The following is a 14759-nucleotide window of genomic DNA, read 5'->3' on the forward strand; positions in this document are numbered from 1 at the left end:
CATGCTAAACAGATCAACAAGGCATGTTATGCCTAATGGTTGAAATTTGGAGAGGAACACAGGGAATGATTTAGCAGTGACAATACCAGAAAACAGGGATTGCCCCCTGTAAATAGAGACAGTTGGTGGTGCAGATGGCAAAAGAACAACTCTGCCTCCTGAAAAAACATCAAGACCAGAGCTTGTTCTTTGAACTGAGCAATTAACGTACACCTCCCTGCCTCAGAAGCTGCAAAAGGTCACTACAGCTGGATCTACACACATCTAAAAGCGTTTCAGGAAAACGCGTTGTAAACTTAATTATGGGAAATCACGTTGGCAAAAGTCGGGACTCCACAGCGCCATCTGGTGTCACCGTGTTATAACGCACATAAAACGTTTTTTCCTTACTATTGTAGCTGAGTCCTAAGAGCAACATAGGGAAACTCCTGATAGACCAGACCAAAAGGTCCAGCCAGTCTATCATCTTGCACTCACAGTGGCCAGCCAGATGCCTATAACACTCTCCCCACTTGTGATTCCCAGCAACTGGCATTCAGAGACATGCTAACATCTCCAGTACTGGAGGCAGCCCACAGCTATCGTGATTAGCAGCTGCTGATAACCAAGACTTTGTCTAATTCCCTTTTAGGGTGTCCGAATGGGTGGCTATCAGTAGATCTTGTGGCAGCAAATTCCATAGTTTAAATACACACTAGGTAAAGAAATGCTTGCTTTTGTCCGCCCTGAACCTTCCAGTGACCAGCTTCATCTGAGAAAAAAATTGGGAACCACTGGCATAAAGGAGGCCAGAGAACAAGGCCAGCTTACTATTCTGTATCAGCTGGTCCTTATACAGAAGGGACCAGTGCTTTTTTCCTAGAAAAAGAGGTTCAGGAACTCCCATCTTTTTTGGATGGACAACCCTACATTGTTCAGATTTTTTTAGGGGCACCAATACAGCGGTTCCTCTGGTTACGAACTTAATTCATTCTGGAGGTCCGTTCTTATCCTGAAACTGTTCTTAACATGAGGCGCCATTAGCGAAAGTGCGCCTCCCACACGTGATTTCCGCTTGCATCCCAGGGCAAAGTTCGCATCCAGGAGAAACTACTTCCGGGTTAGTGCAGCTCGTAACCTGGCGTGTGCGCAACCAGAAACATTCATATCCAGAGGTACCACTGTACTACACTGCTTGCCACCACCCAGCAGCTTTCCAGCCATAATAATAATAATAATAATAATTTATTATTTGTACCCCGCCCATCTGACTGGGATTCCCCAGCCACTCTGGGCGGCTTCTAACAAAGACAAAAAATACACTAAAATGTCACACGTTAAAAACTTCCCTGAACAGGGCTGCCTTCAGGTGTCTTGTGAATTTCAGGTAGTTGTTTATCTCTTTGACATCTGCTGGAAGGGCGTTCCACAGGGCGGGCGCCACTACCGAGAAGGCCCTCTGCCTGGTTCCCTGTAGCTTTGCTTCTCGCAATGAGGGAACTGCCAGAAGGCCCTTGGCGCTGGGCCTCAGCGTCCGGGCAGAACAATGGGGGTGGAGACACTCCTTCAGGTATACTGGGCCGAGGCCATTTAGGGCTTTAAAGGTCAACACCAACACTTTGAATTGTGCTCGGAAACGTACTGGGAGCCAATGTCAGTCTTTTAAGACCGGTGTTATGTGGTCTCGGCGGCCGCCCCCAGTCACCAGACTAGCTGCCGCATTCTGGATTAGTTGTAGTTTCCATGTCTTCTTCAAAGGTAGCCCCACGTAGAGCACATTGCAGTAGTCCAAGTGGGAGATAACTAGAGCATGCACCACTCTGGTGAGACAGCCTGCGGGCAGCTGCCCTGGATACAGAATTGACCTGCGCCTCCATGGACAGCTGTGAGTCCAAAATGACTCCCAGGCTGCGCACCTGGTCCTTCAGGGGCACAGTTACCCCATTCAGGATCAGGGAGTCCTTCACACCAACCCATCCCCTGTTCCCCAAGAACAGTACTTCTGTCTTGTCAGGATTCAACCTCAATCCATTAGCTGCCATCCATCCTCCAACTGCCTCCAGGCACTCACACAGGACCTTCACCGCCTTCACTGGTTCTGATTTGAAAGAGAGGTAGAGCTGGGTATCATCAGCATATTGATGGACACCCAGCCCAAACCCCCTGATGATCTCTCCCAGCGGCTGCATGTAGATATTTAAAAGCATGGGGGAGAGGGCAGAACCCTGAGGCACCCAACAAGTGAGAGCCCAGGGGACTGAACACTCATCCCCCACACCACTTTCTGAACATGGCCAAGGAGGAAGGAGCAGAACCACTGTATAACAGTGCCTCCAGAATGATTGGCGGAAAGGAGAAGAAAAGGCTCCCTCTGTGCACAGGATAGAAATCCTGAAGCAACAGCCCTCGGGAATCCTGCCTGCTCTCTCGCTCTTCCTTTCCCCAGATGATGCTTTTTCTCTCTTTTCCCAAGCTCCAGCTGCCACTTGACAAAACATTCTGAATTCTGCAAAAAGCCAAAGAAACCCCAACAACCCTTAAATATTGGCCGCAGCTTGCTGGGGGAGAACTGGCTTTCACACCTTCCCCATCGCAGGACATCTTCACTTTCCATGCTAGTGATAAAATGATGGCTCACTTTGCATAATGCTGAAAGCATTTGCTAAGGTTATGAAGAGGCCTCTGGCTCCTTGGGGATGGCAGAGATGAAAAGATGTGGCCGTTATTAGAGTTCTGTTGACTTACAGTAGCATGAAATAGAACAGCATCAGGCGTCTAGGGTGATTTGGGCATTGGCAACATGCGCCTGACCTGAACATAAGATAAGACCAAGGGCCTATCCAATCCGGCATTCTGTTCTCACAATGGACAATCATCAGATGCTCCTTGGAAAGCCCATCTACTGCTGCTCTCTTTCTCTCTGTGTGTGTAATTTACTGACAGTAGCTGAGAATCCATATAGGCACAACGTGCCTTATAGTCAACAACTCACCTGGCTGCCATAGGCAACAAGAGATTGCGTGCATATAAGTGCTGGGAATTGCATGCCCATGAGTGAGTGGGCTGGCAGACAAGAGGGGTTCCGCAGTGGTGGATGTTATGTACTGAAATTCTCACCCTGGGCCAGCAGGGGGATACTGTAGATAGTTTTCACTCAGGTCCACATATGCAAATAACGGATTGAAAGTGACGTTCAGTGATTGGATAGTTACAGAAAGTTGCTACAGTTGTGTGGTAGTGGAGCTCTATATAAGCAGGCTGGCTGAACCCTTCAGTTCAGTTCTGTTCTGGCCTGTGAATAAACAAGAGCTGTTTGAAGAATCGCTGTGTCGTCTGATATGTTCACCCACAACTTAACAGTGGAACATCTGCTTTGCATTCAGAAGGCCCCAGGTTCATTCCCTGGCATCTCCAGGTGAGTCTGTGAAAGTGTTATCTGTTGATTGCCTCTTTATCCTGTGCTTCTTACATTTTCATCCTGCCTCACTGTGTACATGAAGTGGCGTGCAACAGAATAAATAAACAGCACCTTTGAATTTAAAATGCAACACTGGAAACAAGCTGATATGCTGGGGGGCAGCTGTTTGTTTGGATTCAGAGGCAAGTTTTATTAGCTGCACAGCAAGTGTTGGCCTTAAATGCACATACTTAGTCACTAAGGCAAACTACTAAGCATTTAAGCACTATCATAATAAAAAAAAAATTCCAGACTATTTCATTCTTACATTCTATCTGCTGTTGGGAGAATCCTTAGACACGACTGCAAATGATAGCCCTAGAGCCAGTTGGTGCATAGCACATCCTGGTCTGTGCTGGCTTCTCTGTGTCTGTGTAACAGTAACAGTGCTCTAGTCTATCATATTTTTACTGTTATAGCCAGGAACATGGCGGACAGCTATGCTCCTGTGGTCATCCAGGGGAAGTACTGATGGTGCCATCCCATTCCCATGTAGGTCCAAGGGTTGACAAGCTGCCCTCTTCTACTAGGTTCTCCTAGTCACCACGATGCCCATGACCTTAAAGCGTTAACCATGAAAACAAGGCAATCAGCCAAGAGATGATATGTACTTGTAATGCAAAGCTATGTCAATGGCTTATCTCTGTAGGCCTGAAGGTTAAGCCCACATTCACTCTTATGACACAATACATTCTCATATAAAATTAAATGACACAGCCGAAAAGGACCAAAATACTCACAAATAACTGAGTATTAAGCAGATTCAATCCCCCTAACAAACCCCAAATAAGGTATTATTGAGGCAATAGTTGGATGTCACTAATCTCCTCATGATCACAGTATTCTTCTAAATGTTTCCAATACACAAACAAAAGCTGTTTTCTTTAGTTCATGGGTAGGCAAACTACCTAGGGGCCAGATCCGGCCCAATCACCTTCTAAATCCGGCCCACGGACAGTCCGGGAATCAGCATGTTTTTACATTAGTAGAATGTGTCCTTTTATTTAAAATGCATCTCTGGGTTATTTGTGGGGCATAAGAATTTGTTCATCCCCCCCCCCAAAAAAATAGTCCAGCCCCCCACAAGGTCTGAGGGACAGTGGACCGGCCCCCTGCTGAAAACGTTTGCTGACCCCTGTCCTAGAAACACCCCTTCCTGATGTTGCTCAGTGTCGCTCTCCTTCAGCAGCTTCTTACAAGGCTCCCAAGGGCAAAGGGTGGGGTGAAAACACTTCTCCCATGATGTTGTTTCCCCTCTTCTTTCTCCTTTCCTTCTTTTTTCAGGCCCTTCCAAGTTCTACAGCACTTTGAATCCAGCAGAGCCCAAGCTATCCATGCCCTGCCCTGCCCTGCCCCCAAACACCCTGTTTTGAGGATTTTCCATAAGCTACCAATGATGGTTAAACCACAGAGCCTAGGACTTGCCGATCAGAAGGTTGGCGGTTCGAATCCCCGCGACGGGGTGAGCTCCCGTTGCTTGGTCCCTGCTCCTGCCAACCTAGCAGTTCGAAAGCACGTCAAAAGTACAAGTAGATAAATAGGTACCGCTCCAGCGGGAAGGTAAATGCCGTTTCCATGCACTGTTCTGGTTCACCAAAAGCAGCTTAGTCATACTGGCCACATGACCTGGAAGCTGTACACCAGCTCCCTTGGCCAATAAAGCGAGATGAGTGCTGCAACGCCAGAGTCGGTCACGACCTTTATCTTTTACCACTGATGGGAGAGACTCCCTAGGTGCAGTGGCAGAGCCCCCCCCCAAAAAATCCCACAATGTAGGGTCACCTTCACTTTATCCTAATCCCTTCAAGTGGCATAGATCAGGAGGTTGAGGTCGCATGGTTTGTTGATTGATCTACTGGTTTAAAATGCAATCCCATGGCCACTTAAATGGGACAAAGACTGACTGAACTCAGGATCAGGCTACTAATGGCTGCCAGTTTGCTGCTGAGCTCATTGCTTTATTGCTATTGCGAGAGGGTTTGAACTTTGTCAGTGGTCGCTCTGTGTTGATTGCTATGCACTAATAACCACTTGGGGATTCAGCAGTCTGGAGGGAATAGCACTGGGTGCCTGAGTCCCTGTAGTTGCTGCTATTGTCATAACAAAAACAAGTGCTGTATGCCAGGTGTGTGTGGAGGGGGGAACAGCCACACACTTTGGAGAAACAGCCTCTATAGTTTCCTGTAAATAGTCCATATGGCTGTTATTGCAAGGACAGCTGGAAAGAGAAGTGTGAAAAATGTTAAGTGTTTGTTAAGGCCCTGTGCCACACAGAAACAATTTGTCAAAGACTCCAGCTTTTGTCTTGCTATTCCTTTTTGTGTTAGATAACAGGAGTTAAAATGTATTTCACCCTACTTCCTTTCCAAGAGGACACAACACATGGTGAAAGGATCCCCTGCTGCTACCAAATGCATTTGAAGGACCTCGTGGTTATTCTCTTCTCAGTTACTGATTTTGGAAACATTCCAAATTTAATTCATCTAGAGTAAAAAGGAGCCATTTAACATGCCTGGTTGAGGAGTCTCCCAGGAAAAAGGGAGAAATGATTCTTGGCTCACTTGTTGTGTGCTGTTGTACATACTTTGGTTATCTCCCGCTTGGACTACTACAATGCACCCTACATGGGGCTATCTTTGAAGGTGACTCGGAAACTACAACTAATCCAGAATGTGGCTGCCAGACTAGTGACTGGGAGTGGTTGCCAGGACCATATAACACCAGTTCTAAAAGATCTACACTGGCTCCTATTACATTTCCAAGCACAATTCAATGTCTTGGTACTGACCTTTAATGCCCTAAATGGTTTTGGAGCATCTCCACCCCCATCGTTCAGCCTGGACACTGAGATCCAGCACCTTGGGCCTTATGGCAGTTTCCTCACAGCAAGAAGTGAAATTGCAGGGAACCAGGCAGAGCGCCTTCTTGGTAGTGGCACCCACACTGTGGAACCCAGTCAGATGGGCAGGGTATAAATAATTTGTTGTTGTAACAAAGGTCCCATCTGCACTATACATTTAAAGCAGTACCGTACCGTGTCTTCTACCAAAGAATCCTGGGAACTGTAGTTTGTTAACGGGGCTGAGAGTTGTTAGGAAACCCCTACTCCCTTCACAGAGCAACACTTCCCTGGGAAGAGGAACTGACTGTTTAATCACCCTGGGAACTGCAGTGACTAATTTGGGGGAAGGTTACCCTCAAGAGGGATGCGGGTGGTGCTGTGGGTTAAACCACAGAGCCTAGGACTTGCTGATCAGAAGGTCGGCGGTTCGAATCCCCGTGACGGGGTGAGCTCCCATTGCTCGGTCCCTGCTCCTGCCAACCTAGCAGTTTGAAAGCACATCAAAGTGCAAGTAGATAAATAGGTACCACTCCGGTGGGATGGTAAACGACGTTTCTGTGCGCTGCTCTGGTTCGCCAGAAGTGGCTTAGTCATGCTGGCCACATAACCCAGAAGCTGTACGCCGGCTTCCTCGGTCAATAAAGCAAGATGAGCGCCGCAACCCCAGAGTCGGTCACAACTGGACCTAATGGTCAGTGGTCCCTTTACCTTTACCCTAAAGAATAGCTCCAATCTGTTTTGAGAAATAGCTGTCCTGTTGATGCTGCTGTGGCAATAATTTCTGTTAAAAATCTGGCTGTCTTTTTTGAGGAACGGTTCTTCTTCTACTGTGAGACACTAGAAAATGAAGAGCTTGCTCACTCTCTGAGAACATTTTGTACAGAATACCAGAGCAAAATGAATTGCTTATCAAAGTGCATTTATGCTCAAGATCTGAACCTGAGCAAGTTGCAGTTTGCAGTCTTGACTCAGCAGTCTACTTCTACATAAAGTACTATCCTGTCTCCAGCCAACAGCACATGGGAGCTATGGCACATAGGTGAACTAGGTGGCTACCTTGGGTGACAACATTTTAGGGGCTCCAACTGTCAAGGCTGAGAATTGTGGTAGGTGGGGAAATGATTTCTTAATGACTCTCACAGCATTTGTTTGCTCTCCCTCCCAGAGAAAAAGACTAGCACCTTTGAGTCTTGAGGCAGAGTTGTGCCTGTTTACTCAGAAGTAAACCTCACTGTGTTCATGGCAAAGATGCATTCCCCTTTCCAAAAAAAGGGATGCTTTGGGTTGCAGCCTCACAGGCTCCTGATCCAACCGTTTTACAGCTTCTGTGAAGCAGGGACAGCTAACTAGAGTGGTTGCATTGTGAAGCCTGTGGAACTCAGCGAGACTTGCTTATAGGTGCTTAGGTGAATGCAGCCAGTGGTTGCAGCCTGGCTGGCCCAGCAGTTTTTTGGGGGAGAGCCATCTCTGCAGGAAGGGATATCTGTCACACTGGACCAGCTCCAGTTCCTCTCCCTTTGCTTCATTGTTCTAGGGATGGAAAGTTGTGTGCCACTGCCAGTAAGTGTAGACAGTACTGAGTTAGATGAACTAAAGATCTGACCCAGTAGAAGACAGCTTCCTATGTAACTAACTGCTTGGGCACTTGTTATTCTAACAGCCTCCTAGGCCTTCCTTCTGACATTCTTTCCAAATGCTCATAGCTGTCAATACACACACACACACCACTTTATTCTTCTTCCCTACCCAGTTCCTTCAGCAGTTCTTTTCTGACTCCTTTCCTGCACCTCAATCAATCAATCAATCAATCAATCCTCTTCAGACTGGCTGGTGTGACCCAGCGCACCGGCAGGAATCAGGGATCTGCACTCACTCCTGCTTACAGAAGTGCAGCCTGCAATCCTCGAAGTCAGTCCTCCTCTCTGAAGAGGAATCTCTTGCTGACTTTACCGCTCTGAAGTGATGACGAGAGTCTAATAACAAATCCTGCCACTCAAAGGCCCTGACCAATCGGTGCAGCCAAGAGGAGGGCATTGAGACAGATACACCTACACTGAATGTTGCCGAGTGGCTGGCAAGAGCATCTCTCAGTGCACAGTAGTTGCTGCTTCCAACAACTGCAGAGCAGGCTTGTTCGCTGACAGTCACTGAAACCAGGGCATTCAGCGTGCCAAGCAATCCGGGAAGGCTAGGGTAACTGAGGGACCAGCCTCCCAGCATCTGTGAAAGAAGAACCCAGCAATCTTCAGTGAGAAGATGATGGCATGTACAGAGATGCTGACAATGTGCTTGCTCTCTGCCAAGCACGCTTACAGCCCTGAAGCCAAAGACAGCCTGCAGAACTATGGCAAGGGACTAGCAATCTTCCACGATGTAAGTAGCTGCATGGCACATGTTTTCCCTATGTTGTAAATGGAGAGTGGTTTGAAAAGAAGTACTATGAATGTTTGATTTGCCCGTTGCTTCACCTCCCATTTCAAGCTTTCTGGATTTCATAATTTCCTGCTTCCACCTCCCCTTGGTATGCTCAGAGGTCTGGTTTGAAAAACTTGCCAAGTCCCAAGGAGCAAGGCAAATACAAAGCCCTTGAGTTTCTGCGCTGCTACACTTTTGCAGAGAAATGTGTATGTGTGTGTCTTGGAGAGCCAGGGATGAAGTAGAGAGAAAATTGTTTCATGGTGTGATTTCAGAACAAGATTAGAAAGAGTTGGGCTCTTGTCCCACCTCTGCAAAGGTATCCCATGATCTCTGGCAAATTGTGGTGGATCAGTAAGTTACCCAACTCTAGCATGGGAATAAGAGTGCACTGCATGCAGACCAGTTCTTGCAGTAATATTTCTGCTCCATTCACTTCTCAGCCCTCTTCCCATCCTCAAGCTAATTTGTATGTATTTCTTTCTGCTGGAATTGTGAGCTTAGTTTTCAAGCTTGCCAAAATTGAAATTTCACCTGCGCACCCTTAATCTCGCCAATAAATTATACGGAAGATGTAAAAAGGGAAGGATCTTATTCAGGCCATGAAGTAACCTGGTGCAGTTTATACTTAAGAAATTAGCAGTTGAAAATTAACAAAATGTCCAGGTGAATGAACGTTTTGCACATTGAGCAAAGGGTCCACTGTAGAAAGAGGAAGAGACTGCACAATGGCAAGGAAGAAAAGGAGTGTGAGATTTCTGCCTAGAGAAATTGTGGAATAGTTTCCAGAGCACCATTAGTCCGTTGCAGCAAAATGAAGGGAGAGTCTTACAGCATGTTAATAATAATAATAATAATTTATTATTTATACCCCGCCCATCTGGCTGAGTTTCCCCTGCCACTCTGGGTGGCTCCCAATCGAGTGTTAAAAACAATACAGCATTAAATATTAAAAACTTCCCTAAACAGGGCTTAAATACAAACTTTCCTATTTTTAAATAAACATTTAAACAGCTTTTTAAAAAAAGTCTTTAATATAAACTATTTCATTGTTTGTAAATATATATATATAGAGAGAGAGAGAGAGAGAGAGAGAACACAGTCTGAACCAGAATTGTAACTCCATTTTTAAAAAAGGAACTCCTCTTCATTGGTTTTTCCTATATTAATAAAAAAAAGCAAGGGAAGGGTGGCTGTTAAGGCAGTAAGGCCAGATCCTAAGTTTTGCTATGCTGGTGAATAAGTGTGCAAGATGGAACGTACTGACTGCTGCATCCAAACGCCACTAACAATGTTTATTTTGGCATAAGGTTTTGTGGACTAGAGTCCACTTCAACATAATAGTATTTCCTTAATGAAGGACAAATTATTTCATGGAAAATGGAGCCCTGATCTCCCTGTGCTCACACTGTGATCAGTGGCATTTTTGGGGGGGTGGGGAGGGTATTGTTGGTCTGGGGACACTCTAAATGGAACAAATAATATCTTACCTGATCAATATGCAAAGTATGAAGGAGAGTTAATGCAATGCAACTTCAAGTCTGTGAAAAGCAAGGTGTATTTTCAAGTTTGCTCATTCCTGGAAGTTGCTGTCAAAAGACAGCTCATGCTGCCTCAGGAGTTCCCATCTCAGCTGCTACACTTTTCCAGCAAATTGATCGCCTGCAGAAGCAGCTGTTGATGGGGTTTACCTCCAACTCAGTCCTACTCAGAGTAGACCAAGTGAAATTAATTGACCTAAATTAATCACGCCCATTAATTTCAATGGGTTCGATTCGCGTGGGATACAATCCAAGGAATGCATCAAGTTAAGCATCCAAAAAGATGCAAACTTGGGGGTGGGGACAAAAGATGCCAGTGCTTTCAATTAAATTAGTATATGCCAATCTATATGTATGGATGCAAATTTAGAAAGGATTGCTATAATTTAAATGGAATTGCAATACATTTCACCATAGTGGGGAAGACTGTGACTGTGTGCCTGCTAAGTTTCCCATCCGGGTGCTAGGCATTGGTGGGCAACTTCAAGGCCCCTTCTGCTCTTCCCATCTTGTGGTTTTTTAATCTTTAAAGCAGTCTTGGATCAGACAGCCCTCCAAACAGAGGACTCTGTCGGACAGACGACTGTCTTCTGTAAAGTCAGATCCCTGGATGGTATAGCTCTAACAAAGGCCACTTCCTCTGGGTTGCTGTGATCTATGTTTTTAACCTTTTATGCTTTTGTTGTATTGTTTCATCTTGTTTTTACTGTTACACACCGCTTTGATAGATTTTTGTGATATGGCGGTACATAAATATTTTTATAAATAAAATGCAATGGAAATTGTATCACGCTTTGAAAATGTTCAATGCACTATGTTTGTTTGATACCATTGATATGATTAATTTTTTTATAGCATTTGCATACCACCTTTCAGTAGAAATAAACACCCACCACCTGAAGTAATTCATAATAAATTTAAAATAAAATTTAAATTTAAAAGAAACATAAGCCCAGGCAACTGAAAACTACTGATAAGTAATAGCAAGACAGTTCTGAAAGCATGCACTTCAAAACAGTGGCCTATGAGATACTAAAATGCATGAGTTTGGAAGCTTGGATCAGTGGTTCCCAGTTAGCAAAGTACCATGGATCCCCTGTTTTTCAAAAAATAAAAAAATTGATATCTCTATGGTAGTTTTGTTGTGTTAATGGTGGCACCAACAGACCCCCTGGGTGGGTTACGCAGACCCCCTGGGTTCCGCGGACCACCAGTTGGGAACCACTGGCCTAGATGATATTAATATACACACTTAGGGGTGGGTTGGTTTGTTTTTATGTGTGGGGTGAAGTCTCCATCGCCTAGACTTGGAAAAACCTTTTCCCAAAGAAAAGGAAGGAATTTTATTTGTTTGAGACACTTTCTCTTTAACAATGTAGCCTGGCCACTGTGTTTTTCCATACTGCAAGGTGGTTCTGACTGGCTCATCTGAAACTAAGTGTCCTTCTGAAATGCAATCAAAAATAGATCATTTTGTTATCAATCATCAGCAATAACAGATAGGGAGGGCCTTGGGCATGTTGTATCTGCGGGAAATTATGACTGGAAAATGTTCTAGCTACCAGCCTGAGAGTTTTAAGATAACAACAAAATGAAACAGAAATGGTGGGCTTAAAATGAATTATAAAGTGCCTCTGTTTCCCTGCAGTTATATTTAAAACAGCGACTGGCAGATGGGGAATATTTGAAAACATTTGCTTTCCAAATTTATCACTGGTTTGCAGGGATTACCCAGCCATGATTGCACACACTGCATGTCTCATAAGCTTAAGAACTGGGGACGGTTCTAGATGACGACTGGAGGGCTGCGGGTTTTCTGCACGCTTCTCTTGAGAGGACATCCCATTGAACGCAAAGGGATTTCCTTTCAAGCCAATGTGCACAAGGTTTCATAAGAACTGAATGATCCAGACAGCTCAGAGCATCTATTAGCACTTCCTCCACTCGTGGGCACAGAGAAGAAGGCTTCTGATTTAAAGGAGTTTAAGCATTCGAAACGGTCTTTTGTGTTTGATCCTCTATTCCTACAATGCAATACAGACACTAGCTAAAAGCCCTGTAGCTTCCTGTGCAAAAGCAAAGCTCATAAAAATTTAAGGAGTCAAATATTTCAGCCTAGTTGTGTCAGTGCTGTAATGAAGCACAAATCTTATTCTACAATAGATTGCCTTTTGGAAATGCCTAGAGCTCATTATTATTACATGTCTACTCAGAGGTAAGTCCAAGTTCAGTGCGGCTTACTCCCAGGTAAGAGGGTATAGGATTTACAGCCTTAAATATAGTTAAATTAACAAATCAAGTGCCAATTGCTGCAAAGATGCTATCATAAGCATGTTGCCATGTAAACAATTGTTTGCCCCAGGGAAAATTGCTTTTTTTATAGAAGCTGGATTGGTATACTCAGCGTAAGCGAAAAGAGAGGATGAAATCATCCAGTAATTAACCATTTTACTTATGACAATGGCCATAAATCTTAGGAGCGTCTGTTGGAAATGATGTAGATATTTGCTCGACTCAAAGAATAATAATTCAAAGTAGGTCCAGAATTAGCCCTGAAATATGGTGCATTAAAATGTGGAGAAATATAGTTCTAAGTGGGTGTTTTAAAAGAAAAGAATGGGTAACAATTTATTATTTTTAATTGTTATTATTTATTAATTTATATGCTACTTGATTCTGTCTTATTGGGGTTTTTCTTTTTAAAGAGAGGTTCCTAAATAGTTTTATTTTCATAGTTCTGCAAACCTTCTGCTTCTCCATAGCCTATGAACTCTTATTTCCCGGTGACTCTGTTTCGGCTGCAATTCCATGGGCAATCATTAGCAGAGTTTCCTAGTAGAGCAAGTGATGTCTTCTCATGACATCAGGTGAAAGTGATGGAAGCAAAACCATTTTGTGATAACTTCACTATGATAAAAAGTAACATGGAGACAAGACTCCAACAAGCCTTCATCAGTATGGCCATACAGTTGCAACTTTCCCCCAATCGCCTTAAGATACCAGATACCATTTTTGACAGCTGAGCAGGGGAAGCCTTGCTTTGTTGTGCCACTTTCTTTGTTTTCTCGTAATCTGGTGAACCAGGTTCGCTTTCCCGCTCCTCCACATGCTGCTGCTGGGTGACCTTGGGCTAGTCACACTTCTCTGAAATCTCTCAGCCTCACTCACCTCACAGAGTGTTTGTTGTGGGGGGGGGGAGGGAAAGGAGATTGTTTGCTTTGAGACTCCTCAAGGGGAGTGAAAGGTGGAATATCAAGTCCAAACACTTCTTATTCTTTCTGGCATTGTGTGCCAGTGGTATTGTGGGGATAGGTGGTAAATGTCACCATATGTGATTTTTTTTTCCTGGCAACAATGCAAATATAGTGCATTAAAATGTGGAGAAATATAGTTCTAAGTGGGTGTTTTTAAAGAAAAGAATGGGTAACAATTTATTATTTTTAATTGTATTATTATTATTATTATTATTATTATTATTATTATTATTATTAAATTTTATTTCATTATTTCATTACTACTACTACTACTACTACTACCTCATTTACTGCGACATCTCCTTCTATGCAACTTTTAAAGGAGCAGCTGTGCCAGCTGGGAAGTCAAGAGGGGATGACCATGCTTTGAGTTTAAAAACACTAGTCCCTGGGACTGGTACCATCTAAAAAGGTAGCCATGCCTCCTACTTTGCACCAAGCCTCCCAGCTCGAGGTGTTTGGGCATTCAATGGTGTGCTGTCCCCCCTGCTTCTAGTGTGCAACATTATTTTTATCTGCTGAGAAGAATAATCTGCACACAGAGTAAGGTGGCTGTTTGCACTTCAGCAAAAAAAAGATGAACTGCATCACCATAAAGAGGAGAAAATGACATTTGCAGGTCCTAATGTATATGTATAGAAGCAAATTACTATAATTTAAATAAAAATTACAATACATCTCACAGTAGTGGTGGGGAAAACTGACAGGGTGACCTGTGCGTCTCCTGAGTCTATTGCCCTGGTGGTAACTGCTGATGGGCAACCTCCAAGCTCCTCCTTAGAGCCCTTCATCTTTGAACTAGACTTGGACCAAACAGTCCTTCAAATAGAAAATGGTCTTGTGTAAATACAGGACAGCTGCCCACCCCCATATGGTTGCTGAAGGGATATAGGCCACTGGATTATTCTGGGTGAGGTGTGTAGGAGGACCTTGGTAAGATGGAATGGCCAGTCTGGATTGCATTGCATGCTGCAGAGCTTTGGCATTCCCAGTGTGGGTGAGATATGGGGTGGGAGAAGGGAAGATTTGACAGGAAGAATAAATACTCAGAGCCATTAGATTGCACCACAGCTCATCAGCTTGGTTCAGACATAGTTAATGAAGCTTGTACAATGAAAGCACTCTACTTTGTAGCAATTAATCAGTCTACAGAATTATCTTGCTAATTAGTGCCGAACATCTTGGATTTTGGCTAACTTCCCTGCCATAATGCAAATTATATTTGCTATTTGAGGAGTTAAGACATTCTAGGAAAGTAAAGCCACCATTTT

The 14759-nt window shown here is 44.3% G+C and overlaps 1 protein-coding gene across 1 annotated transcript in view; it reads left to right on the forward strand.

Moving 5' to 3' along the window:
- The first annotated feature begins 8341 nt into the window (after positions 1–8341).
- NECAB3 (N-terminal EF-hand calcium binding protein 3) overlaps positions 8342–14759 on the forward strand; it is an 82047-nt gene continuing 75629 nt past the window's right edge. Inside the window, exon 1 of the mRNA XM_081866804.1 lies at positions 8342–8651. Coding sequence (XP_081722930.1) covers positions 8535–8651 — 117 coding nt within the window. The 5' untranslated portion in view covers positions 8342–8534. The remainder of the gene's footprint in view (positions 8652–14759) is intronic.

The sequence above is a fragment of the Podarcis erhardii genome (genome assembly GCF_964252035.2).
Source record: "Podarcis erhardii genome assembly, chromosome: 6".
Classification (NCBI taxonomy): domain Eukaryota; kingdom Metazoa; phylum Chordata; class Lepidosauria; order Squamata; family Lacertidae; genus Podarcis; species Podarcis erhardii.